General features: G+C 39.6%; 1 protein-coding gene across 1 annotated transcript in view; it reads right to left on the reverse strand.

The window, feature by feature from the left end:
- Positions 1 to 1,409: 1,409 nt before the first annotated feature.
- The window catches only part of DNAJC27 (DnaJ heat shock protein family (Hsp40) member C27), a 51,871-nt gene continuing 40,785 nt past the window's right edge, over positions 1,410 to 12,495 (reverse strand). Inside the window, exons 6-7 of the mRNA XM_072633878.1 lie at positions 9,601 to 9,761; positions 1,410 to 4,901 (exon numbers count right to left, since the gene is read on the reverse strand). Of these exons, the coding sequence (XP_072489979.1) occupies positions 4,769 to 4,901; positions 9,601 to 9,761 (294 nt within the window). The 3' untranslated portion in view covers positions 1,410 to 4,768. The remainder of the gene's footprint in view (positions 4,902 to 9,600; positions 9,762 to 12,495) is intronic.

Consider the following 12,495-nt stretch of genomic DNA (forward strand, 5'->3'; position numbering starts at 1 on the left):
CTGAGACAAAAAGAAAAAAAAAAAGTTTGTTTTCTCTAGGGCCTTACATTCTAATGGGAGAGACAAGATGAGTGTACATACAGAGTAAATAGGTACTGAATAAATACAAAATTATACAAGGTAGATACAAGATAATTAAAGAGAACACTAATAATATCACCAAGAGGAAGCATAACCCCGTATTAACATAAGGACCTATTCCTGTTACTGAGGATCCTGAACTTTTCACTCAGATGCACACAATTGTTTCATCAATTTTTTTCAGTGACTTTTTCTAAGCTTCAGCATTTTATTAACCATAAATCTCTGATCTAATAAACAAAGCATCAACCTCATTATCCAAGTATTTAGAAAAAGGACTCATAAATACAAACTTCACATTCTTTATGATACCTTTCGGCATGTAAAACAAACCTAATGGGATAAAATAGTATTCTTCCAAATTTTGCACAGAAAGTAAAAAGCTTCAAAGTGAATGAAAAATAAAGCTCTGAAAATAAAACTTTATTAAAAATGTAGCTGTTAAAGTAAACTAATAGAAAGAAGCAGTGTATAAAACTATACATGTCAAGATGTTTCCTAAATAAAGCATAAAATAAACTTGGAGAATTAATACATTCTTAAAATATCACAGACTGAAACATCAATTCCCATAGACTAAAAATACAAACTTGGAAAGCAAGAAACTTCCAATGTGTTTAAGAAGTGATAAGTAAATGATTAAGTGTATAATCCTTAGAGTTCGTTTGTTTTTAAATAATTGGACCCCTTATTTAATGGATTAAGTACATAACCCTATCTAGCTCCCTCTGCTTTGCATAGATTATACCTGCCTGAGGACCACAGGTTTCTCCATAACTTCTTTATGACCCATGATGGCTATTATTAAGATAAATTCATTTCATAAAACGAATTTTGAAGCTCTTTTTCTTCTTTTATTTGAAGGTTCAGATCTTTGGGTTTTCTGGGTGCTGACTCTCCATTGCTTTTTTTTTTTTTATTGATTTCTAGGTTCCCCATAGTATTTTCCCTTTTGTATGAAGATTTCCCCTTGTCTAGGTACCAGTTAACTGGATTATTTTACTTCATATGTTCAATATAACAGATCATCCAATTTAGGAAAACCAAAGAGAAAACAGCACCTTTTGAAAAGCTCAAAGCCCTTTAATAAGTTTAGAATAACATGCTGGAGCCAACTGTTCCAGCAACCATTTATTCCATGGCTAATAGGTGCAAAGCACCGACGATGATTATTCTTTCCATTTTATAGATGCAAATATTGAAGCAGTTTTTTGTCCAAGGATGTACAACTGTAACTGAATAAGTGATGTCGTTGATGACTTAGCCCACTGTATATTTTATTAGATGCCACTACGTCACGCGCAAATGTAGAATACAGACAAAACTAGTGTGTTTGAAGTTTGACTTTACTTTATAAAAATACATAACTTAAAGGCAAGTAACAATCTCCATTCAAGACATAAACATTTGCTAGATTAAACATTTTTAGATATTTCATTTCAACAAAAAGAAAAAATAGGTAAACTCAACTTAAAGATTTGAAACAAGGTTATGTATGACATTCACATTTCAAGAGGGAACAATACCAGAAGGGTAGTCATCACAGAAAATGCTGACTTATTGGAACATGTCCATTTTCCAAAAGAAATAATTTTTATCAATATGGCCTTTATTTGCATGGCTTGAAATTGCAGTTTGGTGTGATGGAAACAATTTGATTTGTGAAACATCAGAAACGTGACCTCCTTCCCTGTCTAAAGTAAGCATCTCTAAACTGGTTTCAAAATAAAACATTAAACCTCTACCAAGGATGAGCTATGCTTTCAAATTCCTGTATTTTCCTTTTCAGAAAACTGGCAATGAAAGGCATCTTGCTGGATCCTGTTGGAGAATTCAACATATGATATACTCTGGTCGACAGTGTTGACAATGGTATGGAAATGGAGAAATATTGAGAGCTGAATTACAGTCAGAATATCAAGTCAAAAAGAATATAAATGTTAAGGTATTTAGGTATGTTGTTAGGCTAATGCAACATCTCTTTTGAGCTTTGTAAACAACTATTAAAATATTATGCCCTTGTGACCCTAAGAATGAATGATTTGTTTTCCAACAAGAACTGCATTAAACGATTATTTTATCCACATCCCCTCTGAAAGACATCAAGTCCTCTGAAAAAAACTCAACTAGCTCAAGAACTCTTACAAGGGTGAACTACTGTATACATATTTTCAGTAGGAGGTTGTCAGATTTATACTTGGAGGTCTGCAGGTTTTCCTAACAGAAAAGTAGTTTAAGAGACAGTACTTGCCAAAAAATTATTTCATAGTAAAACATGCTCTGTTGTTCCTTCAAATCCTGCTCAAGGACCACAGTAGTAACTGCCAGGATCCTGAGCTTAAAATAAGAAAATAAAACAAAAAACTCCAAAATACAAAGGGCACAGAATCTCAGCATGTAGGAGCTACATTTCTGAAGTTGCTAACAGTGGAAAACAAAGACTTCTAAGATGCGTGGATCAAGATTGAGCTTTAAATCTCAATGAATCACATTTGCATTGAAAAGATAACAGCTGAGATGTTCACTGGAATTCTACCAGCCATATTTAATCCTTCATGCACTGAAGCTGGGATAAAGTGACCTATCTATTATTATTTCAAAAATGGTTGGTAATTTTGCTATTTATATTGTGCCAAAGAATTCAGTATGCTCTACAGACATGGCAGTTGGTGAATGACAGTATTAGAAGACTCCCTTATTCATCTGATTTTAGTTCTTTTTACAAATTCTAACACTATATTTATTTAAATAGTATAAAGATATATAAAGCACATGCCAGGCCCATAAAGACTCTAATCTGGCTAAGGGCCTGTCACATAGACAGATTATGTCGGAAACCAATATGTGTATCTCAGTGAGCTGAGGCTCGCTACAGTGCCAAAGGAAAACCTCACACAAGCAAGTTATTTTCGAAGTGCTGAGATGCTCAAAATGGGACCGAGGACTCTGTAATAAAATATAACCCTAGCTACCTGAAAGCATATCTAATCATATCAGACCCATAATTGTGAGGGGAAAAAAGTAAAAATAACCTTTAAAGCATCACTAAGATAACAACCTCAGAGGCTGGGAGTGATGCTTTGGGTTAAATCAAAAACAGAGCAAAATGCAGCCTCACTCTAGCAGCATGAAAACGTGGCAGCTTTAAGATGGATGATGCCACTCGGCTCTGACAACCTGGTCTGTCTTTCCCCTTAGGCTGTAAAGTAAGTTCTTCTTGGCAAGTTTAAAGGATGAACTCGTCAAGCTTTTTATACTATACATGTGTCTACAGACCTCAAAGATCCAGTTAAACCACTTTTTTTTAGCAGCCAAAGAATATGAGGCATATTCATAATCAGATGTATTACATAAAATTTTATGTGAAAATCTCTATTACTTTGTAATAGTACTCATATGATGAGGGGGATGCCATGATGGTGAACATGATGATATTCCTCTAGGCAAAAATTATTTATTGTTTTTGAATAAATATTGCTAATAAAAACTTTAAGAGTCCAAGAAAAAATGTTGGAAAGCACTTCCCTCTTCTCTCCTAACCACACACAGAATCTCTTTTCCATTACCATCCCATTCCCTACCAAACATTTCAGACCGGTTAAATTGGTTTGGATAGCATGCCTATACTAGAGGATGGAGGGAATATAGTAACTAGAAGTATATAGGGAAGAGAGAGAATGATGGTGGTAGCTGAAGAGGAAAGGAGAGCTATCATGGGAAGAGGAAAGAAGGTAGTTGGAGGTTTGTGGAGGAAAAACTTTCAGGCTCAGTTGGGTGTTTCCCCCAAAGGGTTAGAGGACATGCCTTGGGCAAGGCTGGCCTCTCCTATCTGGAGATGTTGCAACTATAAGGATTTACAGCCAATGCTTGAGCACTGACACCAAATCTAACTCTGTGTTCATGTTTTCCCATTATTTCTGGCCTGTGGCTTGATCCCTGAACAACCAATCCCACAATACTCTCTATTGGTATTAACTAACATTGACCAAGAAATGACAGCAGTGGCTATAGTGGAATAGGCAGCTGCTGGCATTCCATCTTGGAAGGCTAGGATTTCTTCCCCTATTGATTAGCTGGACATATTGAAGGGACTGCAGATTCATAAGGAGAGAGCTGCCTTAACTCAAGAAGCAAAGCAGCCCATTTCACTAAAACCAAAGTGATAGATGGAATTTGTTAATTCTAAAATGGTGGTTAAAATACCACTCAGAATACCTAAACATTCTCCTTTTACTCTGAGAGTAAAAACAAAGAAATTCCTTCATGATGTCATGTCTTGAGAGAATATCCTATTCCCTGCTTTCATCTGTGATTTATCACTGAGGTGATGAACCAAAGTAAAATATAATTGAGAAATGACTCTCACCTCCTGGAAGCCAGATGGCCTCACCTGAGTGAAGCATCCATGAAATGGTACTCTTACCATGTTTATAAAGGAGAAGAGTTATCAGACTGCTTAAAAATGGGCAAATAAAAATGAATGATATGAAGCATAGCTCTTCACACTTGAAAACAATAGCACATTTTTTCCTTCAAAAAGTTCCAAAAAAAAAAATTAGTTATGAGAATCTGAATTATATATACACAAATGGACAGAACAACAAGCCTTGGTAAGGTCTTAGCTGCTTTTCTCTCTGGGGAATGGAATTCTGTAATGGAGACAAGCACTCCTCTCTTTCCTGCTGCATTATTTGATGTTTTTCAGGAGGGCTGTGCGGGCATTCACAACAGCCTTGAAGGCATCTTCACTGCCAGGAGCCATACACTTGTCAGGATGGAGAAGCACAGCAAGTTTCCGATAAGCTTTATTCACTTCATCCCTGGAGGAAAAGATGACAGTTATTTGTTATTAACATGGTGAGCCTTCAACCACTTTATTTTGATTTCCAATAATATTCCTTTCAGTTACATTATTTAATTTAAATCATTACCCTGGGTAAGAATAATTTTAAAAAATACAAATAGGCAACACATAGTAACACAAAAATAATTTCATAATAAAATCATGCAAAGTGATGGGTGGGATGCAAAGTACAGCAGCATGGGATAGCAGAAAGGAGCAGGAGGAAGAAGATTTGTGTTTGAGACCTGGATTTGCCACAAACTCACTATGTGATTCTGGGAGAAATACTTAATCTTTCTGGGCATTAATTTACCTGTATGAAAAAATAAGGAAGGTGGTAGCTCTTAAGGTGTATGCATAAATAATCAGAGAGGGGACAAAGTTAATCAGGGATAGCTTTGTGGAGCAGGATTCTAAAGGAAAGGAAGTTTATGGATTAGCAAAATGGTAGAGATTTTGCATTTCACTTGGATTAACAGCAAGTACAAATGCACAGAGGCTAGAATGAATAGATTGTGGGGCAGGTCATGCAGATCTCTGTTGAGAAGCAATGAGAAGCAATGTTGCTCTGCAGAGGCATAACTAGGGGTAGGCAAGGTAGACAGTCCCCAGGGTACAACAAGCAGGGCTGCACAGTTAGAAAGTCTTCTGAAAGGGATTTTGTACAGCTGAGCACATTTCTAATGCCTGATAATTTCATTTTTCTCTGCACAGAGGCCTTTATTTGAGGACGGCCAGGCCACATGCTGCAATAAAGGCTCAAAACCCAGAATCTGATGACTGACTGTGAGGTGAAGACAGAGTAGACCCTGCTCTGAATCACCTCAGCCCCCAAGGAGCTGAGAATGTCAGAAGCAGTCATCAAAGCACCAGGCTGAGCCAGACACATGCAGTTTTTCAGCATTCTCTGCATTATGGTTACTGACCTACTTTCTCCCAGGCTCTTAGATTTTGGTGATCTGAAGACACACTGATATTCACCTGGCCTACTCTTCTTCCTCCAACTCAGAACCTCATTCATCTACCCTGGGAGATAACCCTTCTCTTATGTTGGCATCTGCCTAATTGTTAGCACATTTTCACAGTGTAGTGTAGTGGAGAGCATCACACCTAAACTAAGAAAAGACTTAGGTTCAGATCCCACCTTTATCATTTACTGGCTGTCCAAAAGCAAGTCGTTTAATCTCTTTGAGTCTGTTTCCTCCACTGTAAAACGGGGATAATAATCTTACATATTTACCTCACAGGATGATTATGAGTAAAGTACTTTGTAAAAGTTAAAGCATGATACAAATTTGGGCTCCTAGTGAAGCCTGTGAACTAGCTCCAGAGAGCACTGGCGCCCCCTGGAGTCTTCTCTTAGTTAGCAGACAGCTTAACTGGGTCCTGGCTTCAGTTCACTTCAAGTTGCTCAAGGACCTCCACCACCAGGGACTCTCCACAGCCTCAGTTAAGGTGGCTTTGGTTGTGCCTTGAACAGTGACGAAGACTGTCCACGGAAGCACCTCTTACCTTATTGAAAATAGTTCTTTACTGAACAATGCATGTGGATAAGGGTTTCTTTAAGGATGAAAATTTAAATGGCAGGGTTGAAAGCTAGCTGGCAAGGAGTTGAGGAAGAGGAGAACAAGGAGGATAAATGCTTTTGTCTATAAGTTTGGCTATGAAAGGGAGAACAGTTACAGGATGATAGCTCTGAGGGGACAGGAGGATAAAGTGCAAGTTTTTTAAGAATAGGGGTGAGATTGGCATACTTGTAGGTCACAGGGAAGCAGACACTGAAGACCAGCAAGGAAATCACCCACTGGTCAAGCTCTCAGAAATGTGATGGGATGGGAGTCAAAGGCTCACAAAGCAGAAGGGTTGGCTTTGGCAAGGAGAAGGGTCATCTCCTCTTCAGAGACTATGGCAAAAGTACCATGTAGAGAGGTGTGGATGTATAGTGTCGGGAAGAAAAGAGAGCTCAATTTCCTGAATAAGCAGGTGGTAAAGCCCCACTAAGAATACAGGGATAGGGGTATAATAGAGAGCATGAGACTGAAAAAAAAATTAAAATAGATACTTCAGGAAATGTTACAGAAATCTGAACAGTATAGGAAAAAGGATTATTGTGTGGCAGTTGAGGCTAAATCACATAACTCTGTAGTAGTTTGTGACATTTTCCAATGAGACTGAATAGCACACAAGTCAAAGATGAGAAGGCAGGTAGTGAAGATAACCCAGGGTTCAGTTTTAGTAAGGCATAAGTGGCATAAGGACAAGGGGGTAAGGGATTTAAGGCTAGAAACCCCTGAATAATTGAATTGTTTAACTATATGGTCAAGTATTTAAAAGGAGTAAAGTGAAGCTGAAGAAGGATTGATAGAGAGGGAGAACAGAACTAAGTGGAAGGGCAGGAGGTCATGGTGACAATGAACAGGTTTAGGCAGAGTAAAGCAGAAGTAGAGATGAAAGGGTAAGAGGTTATAACTAGAGGTAGAAATTTCAAAGCTGAAAATTGTGGAAGTAGCACAGTTCTAGGGGAAAGAGAAGTTTATGGTATGACTATCCCTGTGGAAGATTGAGGTAAAGGGAAGATATGACATGGAGGTTGAGGCTAATGAACTGGGAGGCCAAAGTGTTTGAGAAAAATCATCATATAGCTATACTGAAGTTTCCACATTTGAGGAAAAGGCTGGGGGGCATAGGAAAGGACTGTTACCAAGGAACTAAAGAAAGAGTGGCCTGGAGATTGGTAAATCATAGGATCACAAATTTAGAACCAGAAATGAGCTAAAAGCCACCTAGTCCAACCTCCTCATTTTATGTCTGTGGAAAAAGAGGTCTGGCAAGAATAAGTTAACACCCCCAAGGTCACACAGGTAGGTAGGACAGAACCCTGGCCTTCTGATTCCAGGCTAAGTGCTGTTTCTGTGGCTTAGCAGCACATAGCAGTGCCTGGCACACAGTAGGCACTTAATAAATGTTAGCTGGCAGACTGCAACAAAGATCTAGACAGAATGAACTGCACAGAAGGAGAGCTTGCTGAGAGAAGGAAGTTTCTGATTTGACAGATAAGATCCTAAATCACAGGGATAAGGGAAAGGGTAGGTGAGAGTTTTCTCTGCATCAACTGGGTGAAGTGCTGGACAAACCTATGATTATGTGACGAGGGCTTCCGCTCCTGAGGGTCCTATGATGACAGGAAAATGGGGAAGAGAAATGATGTCCATCTGTTCCTTCTATAAACACTAAGAAAGAAGATAATAGGCCTGGAGGTAGGCCAGGCTAGACATCTGGAGTAGTAAATAACTACTGATATGGTCTTTAGAGACCTAAATGAATTCACATTTTACACCAATTCCTGCATCTGATTGACCAAGGGCAGACCATGATGCATACCCAGGAGATACTTTGAAATTGGAACTCTGAGTCCCCGGTCCTGAGCAAGGTCTCTGGATACTTAACTATATTTATACAGGGTTACAGCTAAGCAGAGAGAAGTGGGTAATACCTCCACATATCACAGCAGGTTTTGTGACACAAAGGCCCTTAGAGGCAGGTAGGAGAACACAAAGGGCAGCGTCATGAAAACTCAGAGAGTATCCAGAAAGAGGGTGAACAACAGTGACAAATGCTGCACAAAGACCATGAAGATGAGTACTGAGAAAAAGCCAAGAGATTTTGGTAATTCAGATAGTAATGGTGACTTTGGAGAGAGAAGTGTCTGCTGAGTAATGAGGTCACAAATTAGATGACAAGAGAAGGAAATGAGACGTGAGAAGAGAAAAAGCAAAGGCAATGAGCACAGACATGCCACAAAGGGATGAATGGTAGAAGGGGTTTTGCCTAGGACAGAGAAGAAAAGAAGCAGAGAGTATTTCTATTCTGGTATCTGGAAGACCACCATAGAGAAGGGTGATTTGATTGTTTCCTGCTTGGCCCTGGAGGGCAGAACTGGAAACAAAGGTTCTAAGTTGCAGGGATGAAGATGTAGCTACTGAAGTCAGGAAGGCTTATCTTCCTGTCTTCAAATCTGGCTTCAGGCACTTACTAGCTGTGTGACCCTGAGCAAGTCCCTTAACTCTGTTTGTCTTAGTTTCTTCATCTGTAAAATGAGCTGGGGAAAGAAATGGTAAAGCACTCCAGAACTACTGCCAAGAAAACCCCCAAAGGGGTCACAAAGAGTCAGATACGACTAAAACAACTTCCTCACTATTAGAGCTAGAATCAGCTTCCTTAGGAAAGAAAAGGTTCCCTCTCAATAGAAATTTGGACCAGAGGCTGGACAACCACTTGTGGGGGAATGATGGTTAGATAAGGATTGGACTAGATGGCCTCTCAAATGCCTTCTAACTTAGATTCTGTGCTTAATGTTTAATTAGGATTCTCCTAAAAAACTGAACTATAAGTAACACTGACAGTCAATGTGGCACAGTGAATAGACAGTAAACCTCAGGGGAAGAAAGATCTGGATTCAAATTTCACCTCTGATGGTCTGTGTGAACCAGGGGAGCCAATTTTACTGGACAGAAGCTCAGGTAACTCTTTAAGGTTCTAAATTGAAAAATTAAGTCTGTACTGGTTGAGTTTCTGACACCAGTGAAATCACTGGTCCATCAAAACCCATCTAATATTGAACTGGTTAAGAGCCCTAGGACGGCACCCAGCACCAGGGGTCCAGAAATACCATTTACCTTGTGGCTCCAGGTTTGACTCCCAACATATCCCAGCTATCTTTGCTGTTTCGAATCCTGCGAATGTTATCAGCTTGCTCTTTGGTGAAGCTTATGCTGACGTTTGTTACAGGACGTTTCCCACCATTTTCGCAAAAATCAACTATGGCAGAATAAAACATCTGTAAACAAAGCATTACAGAATTATCTTGGGAAACTGGGTTTGGCACCAATCTATTATGCCAATGAGACTCCTCAAAACTGCTAATCATCTTTATAAGTTATGAATGAAGCTGCCAAAAGATATATAAATAAATAATAAATATCTGATTCAGAAGCACAGAGTGAGGGGCCTCTCTCCAACTCAGTCCCCCAGCCTTCACTATTTCTCTTTTCACGGCTCCTTCTCTTGTCATCTAATTTATGACCTCATTACTCAGCAGACACTTCTCTCTCCAAAGTCACCGTTACTCTCTGAATTACCAAAATCTCTTGGCTTTTTCTCAATACTCGTCTTCATGGTCTTTGTGCAGCATCTGTCACTGCTGTTCACCCTCTCTTTCTGGATACTCTGAGTTTTCTTGACGCTGCCGTTTGTGTTCTCCTACCTGTCTCTGAGGGCCTTTGTGTCACAAAACCTGCTGTAGGGAACCCTTCTCCTTAACTTTTCTGCCCATGTCACTGTTCCCCAGCTATCTCTAAGAAGAGACCAGGGTCTCTTCTGCTTTGTTCTGACCCTTAGATTCATTTCTCCCTTCTAAATGGTTGTAGGCCCGGCTCTTCTGTGGTTATTGTTGTTCCTTCATTCTCAAATAGGACCAGTGACATCCTGGGGTGATGTCCTGACTTGAGCATGAACTGGATTTATGTGAGGCACAGCTGTGCAAAGTCATAAGTCTCACTCTTTTCTCCAGAGTCATCGAAGGTTCAGTGACAAGACAAACATGAGGACTGGCAATAGACCTCCCTTGACACCCCCACCATGGCTGCTCAGAGTGCTTGGATGAGCAACAAGTCACCAACTAACAATCCTTTAGGCAATATGGAGATTCACTGGGTCTTGCCATCTGCCTTGCGCTATATACAGTAAAGTCCATCAAACCTTATCATCTGCTCTGTCATTGCCAGGTGATCTGCCGATGTTCTCTAAAGACCACTGGACTTTCCATCTGCTCTGGACCTAAGCCTTTTTCTGTTTCCCCTGATTAGAATGCAAGTTCCTGGAGAGCAGGAACTTTCTCACTTCTTCACTTCCATTCCCAGCACTTGCAGGAAACCCAGCACTTGAAACACAGTGAGTGCTTTTGTTCACATGTTAATTTTTGTTATTCTAAAGTTTGCAAACAACATATAAATATGAACATTTCTGTACAGAGTAAAGATCGTCAAAGAATATATTATTGGAAGCTGCCTAGCTCTATCATGCACAGTTGGTAACCTTAGAGTTCTTTGTCCCAACGCTGTCCTGCTTTTCTGTTTGTCTCTGACCTTTCTTGTTTTATCCTGCTCATTTAAAAAAACAAATGTACGTTTGTACGTATGTCAGTAAGGCAACTTTTTATTTCCCCAGTATCACTATCACTAATACTTTTCTTCTTTCCCCCACTAAAAAAAAAAAGTTGTCTCATGGCAAATAAGAACAGTCAAGCAAAATAAATACAAACCATGTCTGTGTCTAAAAGTGCATGCCGCCTTACGTTGCACCTCTATCCCACCAATTCTCTGCTAGGAGGTGGGCAGCAGGCTTATGGGTGGTCTTCTGCAGCTGAGGCTGGTCACTGCTCTGACTGGGTCTTTCAGAGTTTTCTATTATAATGCTGTCCTCATTGCATACATTGTTCTCCTGGTCCTGCTTACTTCACTCTGCACTGGTTCATACAAATCTTTCCAGATGTCTCTGGAACCATTCCTTTCATCATTTCTGTATTCTAATAATACATTCTTATACCATAATTTGTTCACTCACTCCCCAACTGATGGGAATCTCCTATTTTCCAGGTTTTTTTGCTACAACAAAAATGCTACTATTAATATTTTTGAACACAGAAATCTTTCTTTAATCTCTTTGAGATATAGGTCTAATAGTGATATCATTGGGTCAAAGGGAAAATATAGTCTCGTGACTTTTTTGGTCTAGTTTCAAAAGGACTTCCAGAATGGCTGGGATAATTCACGTTTCCACTAATAGTGCATTAGCATATGAGAGGTGCTGCTGCAGATGCTGTTGCCCACCTAGAACATTGCAACTGGTTTCCATGCCTCAAGTCTTTCTGCACTCCAGTTCGTCCTCCACTCAGTCTCCAAGTTTTGAATTCCCTTAAGTGTAGATTTGACTATCACTTCACTACTCAAGAAACTCCAGTGTCTTCGTAATGCCTCTAGGATCAAATAGAAGCTTCTCTGTTTAGCTTTTTAAATTTTTCACCACCTGACCCCAACCTATCTTTCTAACTTCACTGTAGGTACAACTCCCACTCCCAGATTCTATGATACAGCCAAACTGCCTTTTTCTGTCTCCCTCACACATCTCTCTATCCCATCTCCATACCTCTGCACAGCCTTGTCCCCTATTCCTGGAAAGTATTCCCTCCTCACCTCTGCTTCACAAGAGCTTTCCTTTCCTTTAAGGTGCAGCTGAAGAACCTTCTACTTGCAGCCTTTCATAATCACCTCAACAGCTAGCATCTTTACTCTCAAATGGTACTGAACATGTCTTGGTATTTATTTGTATTTAGACGACTAGATGGAACAGTAGATAGAGTGCTAGGAGTCAAGAAGACCTGAGTTCAAACCCAGCTGTGTGACCCTGGGCAAACCATTTAATCTCTCTCAGCTTTGGTTTCCTCAACTGTAAAATGGGAATATGGGGATAACAGTAAAGATTTCATAGGATTGTTGTGACAGAAAAATTATGTG

This window comes from Notamacropus eugenii, chromosome 1 (genome assembly GCF_028372415.1).
Source record: "Notamacropus eugenii isolate mMacEug1 chromosome 1, mMacEug1.pri_v2, whole genome shotgun sequence".
In the NCBI taxonomy this organism is placed as follows: Eukaryota; Metazoa; Chordata; class Mammalia; order Diprotodontia; family Macropodidae; genus Notamacropus; species Notamacropus eugenii.